Source organism: Populus nigra, chromosome 16 (genome assembly GCF_951802175.1).
Source record: "Populus nigra chromosome 16, ddPopNigr1.1, whole genome shotgun sequence".
Classification (NCBI taxonomy): domain Eukaryota; kingdom Viridiplantae; phylum Streptophyta; class Magnoliopsida; order Malpighiales; family Salicaceae; genus Populus; species Populus nigra.
Window position 1 is genome coordinate 2,189,151 of NC_084867.1, and position 13,794 is coordinate 2,202,944.

At 34.5% G+C, this 13,794-nt stretch overlaps 2 protein-coding genes and 1 pseudogene across 2 annotated transcripts; 1 reads left to right on the top strand and 2 right to left on the bottom strand.

Moving 5' to 3' along the window:
• Positions 1-1,253: 1,253 nt before the first annotated feature.
• Positions 1,254-5,147, bottom strand: LOC133675260 (uncharacterized). The gene is made up of 6 exons (XM_062096584.1): positions 4,711-5,147; positions 4,171-4,498; positions 3,802-3,936; positions 3,253-3,335; positions 1,808-1,913; positions 1,254-1,695 (listed from the first exon to the last, which is right to left on the bottom strand). Exons 1-6 carry the CDS (start codon positions 4,977-4,979, stop codon positions 1,600-1,602), a joined length of 1,017 nt encoding a protein of 338 aa, XP_061952568.1. The 5' UTR covers positions 4,980-5,147; the 3' UTR covers positions 1,254-1,599.
• Positions 4,981-8,876, top strand: LOC133676006 (organelle RRM domain-containing protein 6, chloroplastic-like; annotated as a pseudogene).
• Positions 8,877-9,746: 870 nt separating this feature from the next.
• LOC133676042 (protein REVEILLE 7-like) lies at positions 9,747-13,459 on the bottom strand. The gene is made up of 7 exons (XM_062097612.1): positions 13,103-13,459; positions 12,843-12,904; positions 12,043-12,174; positions 11,813-11,924; positions 11,664-11,725; positions 11,096-11,524; positions 9,747-10,983 (listed from the first exon to the last, which is right to left on the bottom strand). The coding sequence occupies exons 2-7, from the start codon at positions 12,858-12,860 to the stop codon at positions 10,312-10,314; spliced, it is 1,425 nt and encodes a 474-aa protein (XP_061953596.1). The 5' UTR covers positions 12,861-12,904; positions 13,103-13,459; the 3' UTR covers positions 9,747-10,311.
• Between the last annotated feature and the right edge of the window lie 335 nt (positions 13,460-13,794).

A 13,794-nucleotide genomic window follows, 5' to 3' on the forward strand; every position in this document is an offset into this window, starting at 1 on the left:
CCCCACTTCACTTTTTTATTATTTTTTTTTTTTTAAAACATAGTCCTGCTCTACTAATTTTATTTTATTTTATTTTTTTATGTTCTAGAGGATGACACATTGTATGACTTGAGAGACGACGTGTCTTCTATATCTGCATTTTCAATCATCAGCGGTGATTAAAAAAGTTAGAGATGGAGTATTTGTATTTTAAAAATCTATGTTTCAACTTTTATTTTACCTAAAAACACATTAAATTATTTTAAAAACCTCAATAAATATATTTCAAAGCTTAAAATACCCTTTAATCAGTTTAAAAATCTAAAATCAAATTGAATAAAAATAATTTATGAGTTTTAATCAACTTTTTTTTTAACATGTTTAAAGAATAAAATCACCTTTATTGAATTTTTCTCTCTAAAATGAACCCACGGACACTAAGTTAGGCTATTTTTATGACCGACTAACAACTTTATCTCTTCTTTTTTATTTTCTAGTAACTTTCACTCTCTTTCCTCAATATTGAGGGATTGAAATGAGATAGAAAAAGAAGTTTTAAACTTAAATATAAAATCTTAAAATACTGGAATCAAATTTGTATATTTCAAAACTTCAAAGATGAAAATGAATTTTTCCATGCTTTTTTTAAAAATAGCTCTATGTTTTACTATTCCTATTCTTTCAATTTTCTTTTAAAAAGATTAAATTGTATTTTGTAAAATACTCTATGATACATCGGATATGTAAGAGAACATAACTAGGAACAGATATTAACACATTTAATCAAGGAATTAGAATTTGAAAGGAAGAAATTGAAAAGAAACTAAGTGCAATGACTAATATATAAAAAGTATAAAATTTAGGGAGCATGAAAAAACTTGGTTATGAATTGTGACATGAGCATTAAAATATGAGAGGATCTACAGATTTTCAATGGTAAGATGCCAGATGATTTATTTTATTCTATAATATTTAAATTTTTTGTCAGTTCTATTAGTTCTATTAGTAAGAAGCCAGATGACTTAGGTATATCTCTGTGTCACAATTCAAATAATTGTATAATACCTATAAATATAATGATTACTAAGCTGGTATCATTAATCACCATTCCGTATTTATATCAGTTTCTTAGCTTAAACCACATTAGAAGGCTTCAAAACAATTGAAGTTGCCACATCAAGCTTTTCTTTCTCCACAAGGATGACCAGAATAAGTACTCTTGGACTGTCAGAAGTGTAAATAAAAAAAAATAAAAAAAAAAAAATTCCTTGATGTGGTAGAGAGGATGTCAAGCTCCTCCAGAAGGCTTGCCTTACCTTCCTCTCCTCAACTCATCCCTTTATTTGAAGTCTAATTTATAATCCTGACATAAATTTACTAGACAACCTAAATGACAAATTGCACAACATATTTTCATATATGCCAACAATACAAAACTCAGTGACCATAGATGATCGTGAATAAAGACAAGTAAAGAGGGAGGCTTCCAGCGGGGAAAAAAAGAACAAAAAAGAAGCAGCGGATAAGCAAAACGATAGGGAGCTCATGCATTCTGGATAGTCACCACAGTTACCATCTCTGCCTATAAACAACTCCAGTATCTAGCAGCCACAAAATAGCCTAAAATGAAGCACTTTTGCCAACCTTCCATTGTTCAAAATCTGCAGAACTTATCATGAAGGAACTGGCATTTCGATGCCCACCACCACCAAATTCCTGTAATTGAGCCATAAAATACATTTCAGCACTTTGAACAAACACGAGTAAATAATACCCTGTTTGTTAGGAAGAAAAAAACAGGAGAGAGCAGAATCACTAGAAAAATGACCTCTGAGATGGGTGTTGTGTCTTCGCTATCGACACTCCTAAGGCTGATTTTCAGCATCTCATCATTTTCAAGCTCTGGTACTCTATATACAATGGCTCCAATTCCCCTACACAAGAAAAGAAAGGCACGATGAAGTGTAAAATAAAAGATGCACAAATTTGGCACCTTGCTTGACAAAGCTGGACTGCTTCCACAGTCCAACAAGTTTTCATCAAATATTTGCACATACAAGCTTGCAGGTTTCTTGATTTGATTTTAAGCCTGCTAACTAGTCTCTGTGTCAACTGTCAAGTTTTCTCGAACTTGGTAGCCGTTGAATGTCATCATTGAAGTTGTAACCACACATAGTAATCAGCAAGGAGCCCAATATAAAAAATGCTTCTTTTTGTCATCATGGCAAGGGTTACTTTTTGTTGTTTTGATGAGATAACACCAGGTACTGGAGGCTGTTCAGCCTCTGTTGGGGGCATGAGTTTTGGGTTTCTTAAGGGTAATTACAACATAGGATATCCAACACTCCTAAATCATTACAATGTGATAGAAATATCATTTTCCCAGCATCCATGATATTTTCAATAAAAGGGTATCTTACCTTTCTGTTTTACCCTCTCTTTATAATAGAGAAATAAATTTTTATCATATAGGAGAACAGAAAATGACATGTTCTGAAGTCTGAACCTTACATCAATGCATACAATGATCATGCAAGGATTTCCAGGCAAAACATTGCATGTTTTACAATGGGAGTATGGGACTACTTGTACGGTTTGAATAAGTATTTTAAGCCTACTTGGGATTCAGGGGTATTAAAGATCTATAAATATGCATGCAATCTATGTTTTTTGTTTTTTGTTCATTTTTTCTAGAACATAAAGAAGATGAATAAGAATTTATTTGTTATGCTTTAATGCTTTCTTTCTTTCAAGGAGTGATTTATTAACCCTGTCATTGTGGCTCTAGTAGTTAGTTGATTTTGTTTAATTCTTAAATTTTAAATCTCAATTTCAATTCCTAAATCCCCTAAATTTGAATCACCCAAGAATTCTCCTCTATCAACATGGACCAGATTTTCTTCAGAGAGATGAGTGCATCCAACATGTTTTGAAGTATTAAAAATGGAATAAAAGAATCCGGTGACTATTAAAACATGCATGCATCTCTGATGAAGAAATATACCTTATTTAGACTAAGCTTTTATAGATATTGAGTTCAATACTAAAGACATGGATGCTGTGAGGAAACATAGATAATGCTCTTCCAACCCTAAAGTTGTTTGGATTCTCTTATTCCTAAGGAATTGTAAAATAATGACAGTGAAACACCACAAACATGCATAATATAAAGCTTTTAATTAAATGAAAACAAATTGACATGCAAGCGAACAGAATAAAAGGCAAAGAAATGCGGGTACAAATGAATTGCTTTGACTAATAACCATCACTAACCTCAACTTCAGATTACGACTCTTAGTAGCTAACTGGTGTCCTAATTCACTCCTTAACTCTGAAACTGAATCGGCATTAACAGCCTGAAAGTAGGATAATGAAATTAGAACTTCCTTTTCACTTTCTTTCCATTTCCAAGAACCATCAAAATGGAACTTAGAAGTGTGCAGAAAGAATTAGGACATAAATACAAAATAATGTTATGTTCACTGTGGCCAAATTCCCATTACACAAGTTTTTTCCGTGGCTCATTTTATTTAAAGCCTAATAACCATATAAATAGAGAATAATCTTTGTTAAAAGGAAAATCAATTTTTAGAAGTTTCATTAGGAAACTCAAAAACTTAATAACAGGGATTTGACATTGACTTCGCAGTACAAGGTAACACTGATTGCAACCTTAAAATAAAACTGAACCTAACTGAGTATTAACAGATTTTGGATAAATTCCAGGGATGAAAGTGGACTTGGCGATTAAATGTTTAAAATAATAAGTATATTTTCTATATGCAGAACCAAACCAATAAAAGGAGTAATTGGGAAGAGTACCAGGCAACGTCCAAAGGCTCCACCTCCAAGTGCAATTTCATATGACTGATCAAGGGTGTCATCTATTAACTTTTGCTTGACTGATAAACTCACTATGCCTTGACTGATGACAGACTCCAGATTCAATGACAGCAACTGCAGAATTAAACAAAACATCACTGATTTACATCTCAAGAACAACTATAAAGTAACATAAGTGTTAATCATAAGAGGCAAATGCACGGCCCATGACGCGCGCGCACTATGTAACTGATTTATGTTGAACTTTCATTGCACAGAACAAGCAATGGAACTTCGGTTTTTATTTTCTAATGATAATTCAAGAATTATATATTTAATAAACAGAAAGAGGAGAAGAGAAATGGGCACCTGGTCGAAAAAGGAGGGGTTCAATTGGGCATTGAATTCAAGGTTCAAATCTTTCAAACCACTACTAAAAGCTTTGCTATTTTCAAGTCTCCATCTCCAAAGATCCCCATCTTCTATATACTCAAATACCCGTCTAACACGATCAAATTCAGCGATTATCTCATCATAATTGTTCTTACCACTCTCTAAAAGCTTATGCTTGAAATAATCAAAAGCAATAGTAGCCCCACTCCTTTCCATATCTATAACTTTACTCACATTCTCTCCCTCAAAACTTCTACCACCTAACGCCTCCATTGCTGTTTTGTGATGATCCAATATAACCACCCTGAAGAACACAAAAACCCAAAATCCAAACATGAGCTCAATCTACCTAAGACCAAACCGAATCAATAAATTGATTAATGCAAAGGACCCCATTATTAAAATTGGTTAGCAGACTCAGTCTATGTAAAATTACTCCATGAAACATAAAAACACACAAAAAAAAAAAAAAGACTGGCACCAAAAACAATCTAAGAAAAAAGAGGCTTTTAAGACCTGGGAACTTTGGAGGAGAGTTGTTGGACAAAACCAGAAGGCCCCACGAAATCAAGAAGGTAGACATGACTGAATTGATGGAGAGGAAGTTGGTCTGGCTTGATGGGGCTGTAGACAGTGTTTGGAAAGAAAATAGCGGGAAGAGAAGTGGCTTTGAAGTAAAGGTGAGCTGCTAATGCAGCAAAAGCACCATCTGGGCATGGATAGTGGTATAGTACTGCTGCTGATTTTTTAATTGAATTATTGTTGGCTACACTTAGAGAAGCCATGATGGCGGCCGCCACTTTGAGAAAGGTTTCAAGGTGGTTTTCTTGGATTTTGAGGCTTCCAAACACTATTTCAAGGAGTTTAACGAGGGTTAGGCAGTCAATCCATCACTATTTTGATGGTTTAGAGAAAGTAAGGTTTTTGCTTTTTCACTGCTTAGATTTTTCGGTGATTTGAGAAATGGCAACTCACCATCTTTATTTTCTATATATTTTAGATAATGAGAAGTACGGTAGATTTTGTTTTTTAATGTATTTAAATTTTTAAAAAAATATTTTTTTTTTTTTTAATATAAATATATCAAATACAATAAAATTTTTAAAAAAATATTAATTTAAAACTTTTTTAAAAAATTTCACATATTAATCCCCTTAGTTATGATGAAAATTTTAATGTAATATTCAATGTTATTCCAATCTATTTATTTTTATATTATAATTATCATTATTGCGACCAACTTATTTTTTATGTTACAGTTCTTATTATTGTGGCCAGCTTATCTTTTTACAATAATTAATCTCTATTCATACAACCAACTTTAATTTATATAATCAGTCTCTCTATATACAACTAACTATAATTTATACAATTTTTCATAATTTATTTCAAGACTTACAAAAAAGCTTTAACATAAACATTTCTTTAAGTAAAAAAAGTAAGGTGGTGAGTATCTATCTAACACTTTAATAGTATGTATTCCCTCAACCGCTAACCCAATTTTAGATAATCCTCCTAATTTTTCAAGAAAGCATCCTAAAATTAGCGCTCAAATCATTTCAACTCATTGTTTTTAATTATTTAAACACATCATCATCCTTTTTCATACTACTAATTTGAATTTCAAATAAAATTTCACATTTTTCCATATATTTAACTTACATTTAGCATATAATTTTATATTTCTTATGATGAATCCAACATATATTTTCTCATTTTATCAATTTGCATTTAACAATTTCACATTTCTTACCACTATTATGCATCCAATATATATTTTATCATTTTACGAACTTGTCAAACAAGATCTATTTACATTACAAACTCCCAATCAATTTTTAAGCATAAACAACATCATTATAAACACCAAACATTTATACACTTTCATCAATTTTCATACTTTTATTTTTTCACATTTAATAAACATAAACCAATACTCGAACAACTTATTCTATATGAATCACAATCAAGTATAACACACTACTATTAAAACACTAAAACTTATATAAATTCATCAATTTCCATACTTTTATTTTCTCACATTTAACAAACATAAACAAGTACCCAAACAACTTATTCTCCATAAATTGCAATCAAGCATAACACAATATTATCATCACACCAATCCCCAAGCACAACAACATCATTTAAAACACTAAGCATAAGACACTTACTTTAGCTTAAGCTTTATGTCAGTGGTTAGTTTTCCTTCTCATGTTTTTTTAGTGGATTATTTATTGTTTGTTCCTATTACAAGCAATGACTACAAATACTATCTTTGCTGGGTTTGTTTATGTGGGACTGCTCTTATTTTGTGAGAGGATTCCATTGTAGGTGAATTGGAGTTTTATTTTCTTAATGCATCCTTGTGAATTGTACTATTTAAAATGTTTGTAGTAAAAGTTCCTTCACTAGATTGTAATTCACATTTTTCTTAAAATCTTTAGGTTTCATAAATTTTTTTGTTTTCTAAACTTATTTAACTTTGTTTTGGTTCTGTTGAGAAAAATAGTATCATGCACCCATGATGAACTTCATCTTGTATTTGCTTGAATGTTTGATGAACAACCCATGAAATATGATTAGGACCCAATTTTTGTTTTGGTGGCTGAATGATCAAAATTCTAAGAAATGAAAATCAAAATTGAAGACAATTTCAGAAGCCCTTATACTCTGTTTTTGTGTGTACCATTTGAGAGCTCATTTTGGGACCCCAACGGGTCTGATAGGCCCCGTTTTGATGAGAAAGGAGTTTATACCCTTTGCTTTGGGGGTTTTGCTTGAGAGTTATCAGTGCAGAGTGGAGACTCAACTTGTTAAAGTTCGCATGTTTCCGCTGAACAAAAACAATTTGGGCATCTTTGAAGAAACAAACTTTGTTCTACTATTAATTGGTCGTGGTATCATCTAAAGAAACTGTTCATCTTTCAGAAACATCACAAGGAAGTCATGAAAAGAATTGTTTAACTTTCAGCAATGTCATAAGAAACATGTCTTGTTGAAAAGTATTGCAAGAAGCTCACCTAGGAAACGAGACCATTTATTTTCAATACCAATGCCTATTTCAATGCTGTAATTTGGGTTCATTTAATGCAGGGTTATCTTTTCGTGCTACAGAAGAGAGTTTGCGAAATGCTTTCCAAAATTTTGGCCAACTTGTAGATGGTGAGAACGGTGAACATTATGTTGCTTTTAGTTCATAGAGCTGTTTAAGCATTTTTAGCGTCTCTGGTATGTTCATTATGTGCTATCGGCTTCTAAACGTGTTCTCTCCTGATGTTAACAGTGAATTTGGTAATGGATAAAATAGCTAAAAGACCGAAAGGCTTTGCCTTCATCCGTTATGAGACTGAGGAAGAAGCTCAGAAGGCTATTGAGGGAATGCATGGCAAGGTATGTTCCACATATCATTTTCTAAGGAAACTGTAGCCATCCAACCTGATTCAATTTATATGATTCTTTTTGCATAGAAGATAATCATTTATGTCAAATACTAAGTAATATTACTTCCTTGGCCTATAGTTGTTTCTACAGCGAGATTTATGGTGTCCTGATCTACCAAAGAAGTCATGGACATGTGTACTGTGATGACTAACCAGAACAAGTACAGAAAGAAATAAGTTAGAGGGGAGTTTGTGAAAGTTTGATAAAGAAAACACATACACATGCCCACATGACTGTAATCAGGACATTCGATTTTGATACATCACTGAAGGTGATTAGGTTGACGTAGATGCCACAATTATCACCATCAGTAAGGAGCTACCACTTCCCTGAACTGCTTGTAACTTGTTGCCTTCTTTGTTATCAACATGGTCGCTTCCACGAGCAAGTCTTCTGTTTATGGGAACAACATTCTTTAGCAGTCCTTGGTCTCTCTGGTCTTCACTTTTTTTTGCTTCCTAGGACTAATGTCTTTTTTGCAAATTGTTCTTAAGCCATCCTCAGCTAGTGATTGTTATTATTGTATAGATGATGTTACTCAATGATGCCTCATATTTATGGTAAATTCACGTTTAATAGACTGTGTTTTGCCATATGGTTTTGGCATTTCTGTAGGAAGATAGCTTTAGGAAACCAAAAACGCTGAACACAGTGTTGACAATTAAACAAGAGGTACTTGCAGAATATTAGTAAGAAAGTGTCTGTGCTTTTTTCATATGAACTTGCAATGACGCTTAAAAGCAAGTTGAAGAAATCAGGGATCTACATTTTGGTGTCATCATTGACCCACAGAGCATTAGATGACCTTGGGAGGTATGTCATTTGAGGAAAATGAACAACCGTTCAGGAATATGTAATGTCTGATCTCTAATTTCTTGGCCGACCCAGTAATGTAATTTCACGTTAAAGTACCCAAGTTTTACGAAACCTGAGTGATGCAGATGGTCTTAATGATCCTGTCGACCATCATTGCCTGCAACTTAAGGTCTCAGTTTGCTCTCTGGACCTAATGTAGACCCTCCATAGGCCCTTTATTGCAAAATGCCAGGATTTCCTTGTGGTAATTTTCAAATACTAGTTTCCTTTGTTCCTTCTTTTTCACAAATGTGAGATGGCTTGAAACGCTTATAAGATTTAGAATCACTCTCCTAAAGTTTTTAGATGGCAGGGTAATATTTGTGGAAGTTGCAAAACCCAAATAAGAGCTTCGCCAAAGCCAAAACTATGGCCGAAGATAGTTTTGAAGAGCTAGTCACTGCATGCTATTATGGGGTTTAATCATCAAACATAGCTAAGATATGCTGTACCAACTTATAACAATTCTTATTTGTGGATAACAGGAAAAAAAAAAGTTATCTTGGGACTTTCAATAGATTGTATAAATCTGTGAATCTACCTATTTGGGATCTCAATTTTATGTCAATCTGTCTTTCGTTAGATATGGAAAAAGCTTGAATTCAGGTTTCATTTTTATGCATGGCCTATCAGGGTAATGCAATGTGGTGCTTCGAGAGAAACTGGCACCACATCTTTGGCCCCTCTTTGTTGAATAATAAGTAATATGAACTTCATGGCGTTTAAAGGGCTGCTTGAATTGAGAAAGCTGAATCTGCGTTACTCTCTATGACTGAATTTTGAAGTCCAGGTAATCAAAATTTTCTACTTTAATACAATGTAGGATACTCAGGGCTGGTGGCAGTCATTCTGCCGCCAATTGTCACCACCACCCACCACCTCCTTTTCAACCAGCAGAAATCGTCAACTGGTGAATGCAAAGTCTTAAGAAATGCAAGGGAAGTGTTTTAAAATGAGTAGAAAATGATGTACCATTCATTGGGATGCATGCTCTTACCATGAGACATCTTTAATTGAACTGGGTTTAGCAGCTAAGTATACAATCATAGAACATTAGTTCCAGCGAAGTCAAGAAACATCACTTCCACAGGGAGACCTAACGTTGAACCAGTCAAAAAAAGATATTTCAAATGCGATTGGAAAAATGGCAGCACCTTTCTCCACTGATGAAGGTAAATGGCACTGGTTCATGCGCCATCTGCAAGTCACATTCCCTTCGACCATCCATAATTTGTCAATGAAAACAGGCAATATCATGAAATCTTAAAAACAGTGTTTCAAATAGAATTGGATTGGAGAATCGAGTTTGGATTACATAGGCTGCTGCTAAAAAGGGGTATTTCTACCGGTACATACAAGAGTACAATTAAGTACAAAAACAATACGAAACAATTGCAATAGCGAGTAATGAGCCACTAGCACTTTCAATAGCAATGGACGAAAATGAACATCTTTATCATCTGGAGAGACTTTTCAATTCTGGAAAATGAACAAGAATGATCAAACCTAAGTGTTCTATTTTTCTCCTCGAAGAGCATCCAGAAGCACCCTATTGTTCAACTTCTGAAACAACAGACATGAAACTACGCAAGTATGCTGCAATCAATGAGGACCCTCAGCATCTCAAACGTGCTAGAACATATGGTGACTTGAAGGGATCTTGGTAGAGAAACTGAAAGAAAAAAATGATACTCTTAAGTGTATTTACTAAAATATTCGTCAGTGATCATCTTAAATACTCTATAGCATCCTCATCCAATCTAAGCCAGCTCTTTAACCCGACTATGAGTAGGTTAATAGAGTTAAGGAAGGGGGATACTATGAGCATACTCGAGCTCTTTGTCGCTCTCGCTCTTCATATACAATCACCGTTGACTTAACATCTCTCTCTCCTAAACATCTTTTGTATGGCAGTTGTCGACATTGAGAATCAACAACATCCAAACTCTTCTCTACATTCTCCAATTCACCAACTGATCCAGCATTCGAACCAGTACAAGATCTTTCATTAAGAATTTCCTTTTCTTCTGACCTTTCTGCCATATGAGAAGGTGTGGGTGTGGGTGTGTGTGGGGAGGTATGGTCATATGAAGTGGGGGGTAAGAATGACACACCACTGCCCAAAAACCACCATGGTATGGAAGGGTTAGTTGCAAAATGCTTGGCAGTTCCTCTCTGTAGTTCTGTGCATTCAAAAACTGACGCTGGAGATGGCAACTGATTCTGATCACAATTTTCCATTCCAAGTGATAACTCTGTGTCTGATTGTTTCAGCAGCAGTGTCTGAGCAGGCTTCTCTTTGTCAGCATCAGCATTGTCTTGATTCTCATTGGATGTCATGGACAAAACAAATTCTGCACCTGGAGGAGATTTTTTATGTGAAGCTGCTACCATGACCGTCATTCCAAAAAGCTTTATACTGGTGGAAGACGCTTCTTTGGTGGCATCACCTTCAGCACATACAGTGTCATCTGAACCCAGCTCAAATTTCTGAAGATGAAAGTACAATAATGAAATTAGAGTTAGAAACCTTGCAAGGATATGGGCTTAATAGAGGAAACAAACGAAAACTAAGGTGAATTTGACAGGATATTCATCTTACCTTGGACAAAAATTTCTCCAGAGGTGAACAAGACATTTCGATCAATGAGAAAGTTTCTTTGTCCTCTTCTCTGGATGAATTTGATGTTAAATGCTCAGCTTCTTTTACACTAGGTGATAAACTAATAGAATGCATGTCAGTGGTACATGAGGTAGGAGAGGAGCATGCGTTATGCTGCTCTGAAAGCGCAGTTCCCAGAGTATCTGAAGCCAATGCAGATAAAACAGAGGTGGGAGATAGGTTATCCTTTTCTGATGCTGATGAATTAGGGGATGGAGATCCATCCAATTGACTAGATGCTGGCGTTCCTTTGCAGATGTCAACTGATTTACGAGGATAAGGATGTGCAGGTTTCCTCTTTGGTCGAGGAGGGGGTATCTCAATTGGTTTGAGTGAGCTATCATTACCACCACTTGACTCCCAAACCACCTGACATCAACAAGAGAAATGATGTTAATATGAAAGCCATTCAAATCAAATAAACCCGCTGAAGATTGCTTGCACTCCATACGGTCATAAAGGATAATGAATGGTAGATAAGTTGGTAGCTTGATCACAAGAACCAGACCTTGGAGAAAATTTTTTGAGCATGGCTTCGAATTTGAACAGCAGTTTTGGTGCCCACATGCTCTGCATGTCGATAAGAGCAACTTCATCGTATTGCAACATATCAGAAAAGCTTCAAATCACAATAATATGACCTTATATTACACTTACCTTGTATTTTACGCCAGCCACGACCATACAGCTTTAAAGCTTCCAGGAATCTCTGGTGCTCTTCTTCTGTCCATTTTTCCCTTTGTTTCGTAATAGTGTAAGGCTTCCTCACCTATTGAAATAGAGAGGAAATTCCAAAACCATGAACAGAGGAAAATGGAAAAGGCAGTCATTGAATAATCACATCAGAGAGACGAGCATGATTGTCCCCCAATAGGTAAGAATGGAACCTTGGGAATATTGTCACTCCCAAATGAGTTCAGCTCATTCAGCTGGAGAACAATTTCAGATTGTTCACTGCCATTGGTACAGCAATCACTTGCTTCACCAAAGGAGTTTCGCTTTGTGCCTTCAATTCGCTCCTGTATCCAATCAAAAGTATTAGCCCAATAGTTCTCCTTACACTAGCAAGAAATTATTCATAAATTCCCATTGGAAGGAAATAGAAAACACAGCGAGTGAACACAAAATGGATGACACCACTTCCCCAACCTTTTATTCAAAATGGTAATAGCATTATGTAAATAAATAAATTATGCGCCGCTCTCAGTTACTACTTCCTCACACCCAGAACCTGAATGGCTGAATCACCGTAACCATTGCCAGTCAACTTACAGACGCTATACATCAAATGTATCCATAATTTTCTCATAGGACTCCACTTCGGTGCTACCAAAACCGCACAGCTACATTCTTTCTTCTTTTTTTTTAACTATTCAAAATCTTAAATTACCATCTTCTAAACTCAATGCAAAAACATGGCTTAACACAAAGCTTCTGATGGAGTCATACACTAATCAGTAATTAAAAAAAATAAAAAATAAAAAGGACAGGTGTAATTATTCATTTGCCATTTATAGCATCATAAAGAAACCCATTTCAAGTTTAAAATAACCCAGTTAATAAATGTTAAAGGGGCATAAAATTAACTCTTAAAAAACGAAACAAAAAAAATCCATAAGTGATCACAAAAGAACTTAACATCTTAAATTCAAGCAAACATGCATAAAAGAAACAAGAAAGTAAGTACCTTAGCAGCAGCAGCCATTGAAATGGGTTTTCTTTCTTGGATCGGTAAAAAATAAAAATCCCCTGAACATTAATGTCATTGATCAACATCATCACCATCATCAACTAAATGAAAAAACACTGTAAAAACCCACTAGATTTTAATTTTCTTTTAGCTTTACTAATTCCAAATATCTAACACGACCTATTTTTGCTGCTACAGTACAGTACAAAATAATTTTGTTTTGGTCAAAGAAAGAATCAGATCAAAAACAAACTTACCAGAACAAGAAAATAAAAAAATAATCCGATTCCAATCTCCCGGCAACTGAAACTGAACACTTTCAGTTCAGTTCAGTTCAGTTCTGTCTAGGCTAGTAACAGCAAACAAGAAAATAAAAGAAAAACAGTAAGGAATCAGATTCCGAGGAATTAGTTTCCTTGGAATCTGATGATCAGAAAAGCTGTATTGAAAATGTAAGAGAAGAGAGAACACAACAGAGAAATTAAATGGTGAAAACAGGGAAGGGAAGGGAAGGAAAAGGTGCCGGTGCCACGTCAGTTAATAAAAAATAATTTTCGTGGAAAATTCGAGAAGGGGCATTGGAGCTCTTGTGGCTCAAATTCAACAACGCGTGTTGTTAGAATTTTTTTTTTTTTTTGTGGGTCTTGGAAGATTAAGGTAATAAAAATGTGGGGCTGTTAATTAATTCGCAAATCAGAGTTTTTTTTTGTTTTTTTCTGTTTATCTATTGGGACTTGGGAGGAGGAAGGAGAAGCCACTTCTTATCCATTTATCCATTATTTCTCTGAGATTTTTTTCCTTCAAGAAGATTGTGATTTGTGCGTTACTGTATAAAAGATTTTTTTAATTTCTAAGTTATTGTAGATTTTTTCCCTACATTAGCATAGCATAGTGTTCATAAAAAATTTCAAACTATTATATTTTAAAAAATAATTTTCATTTTAGCATC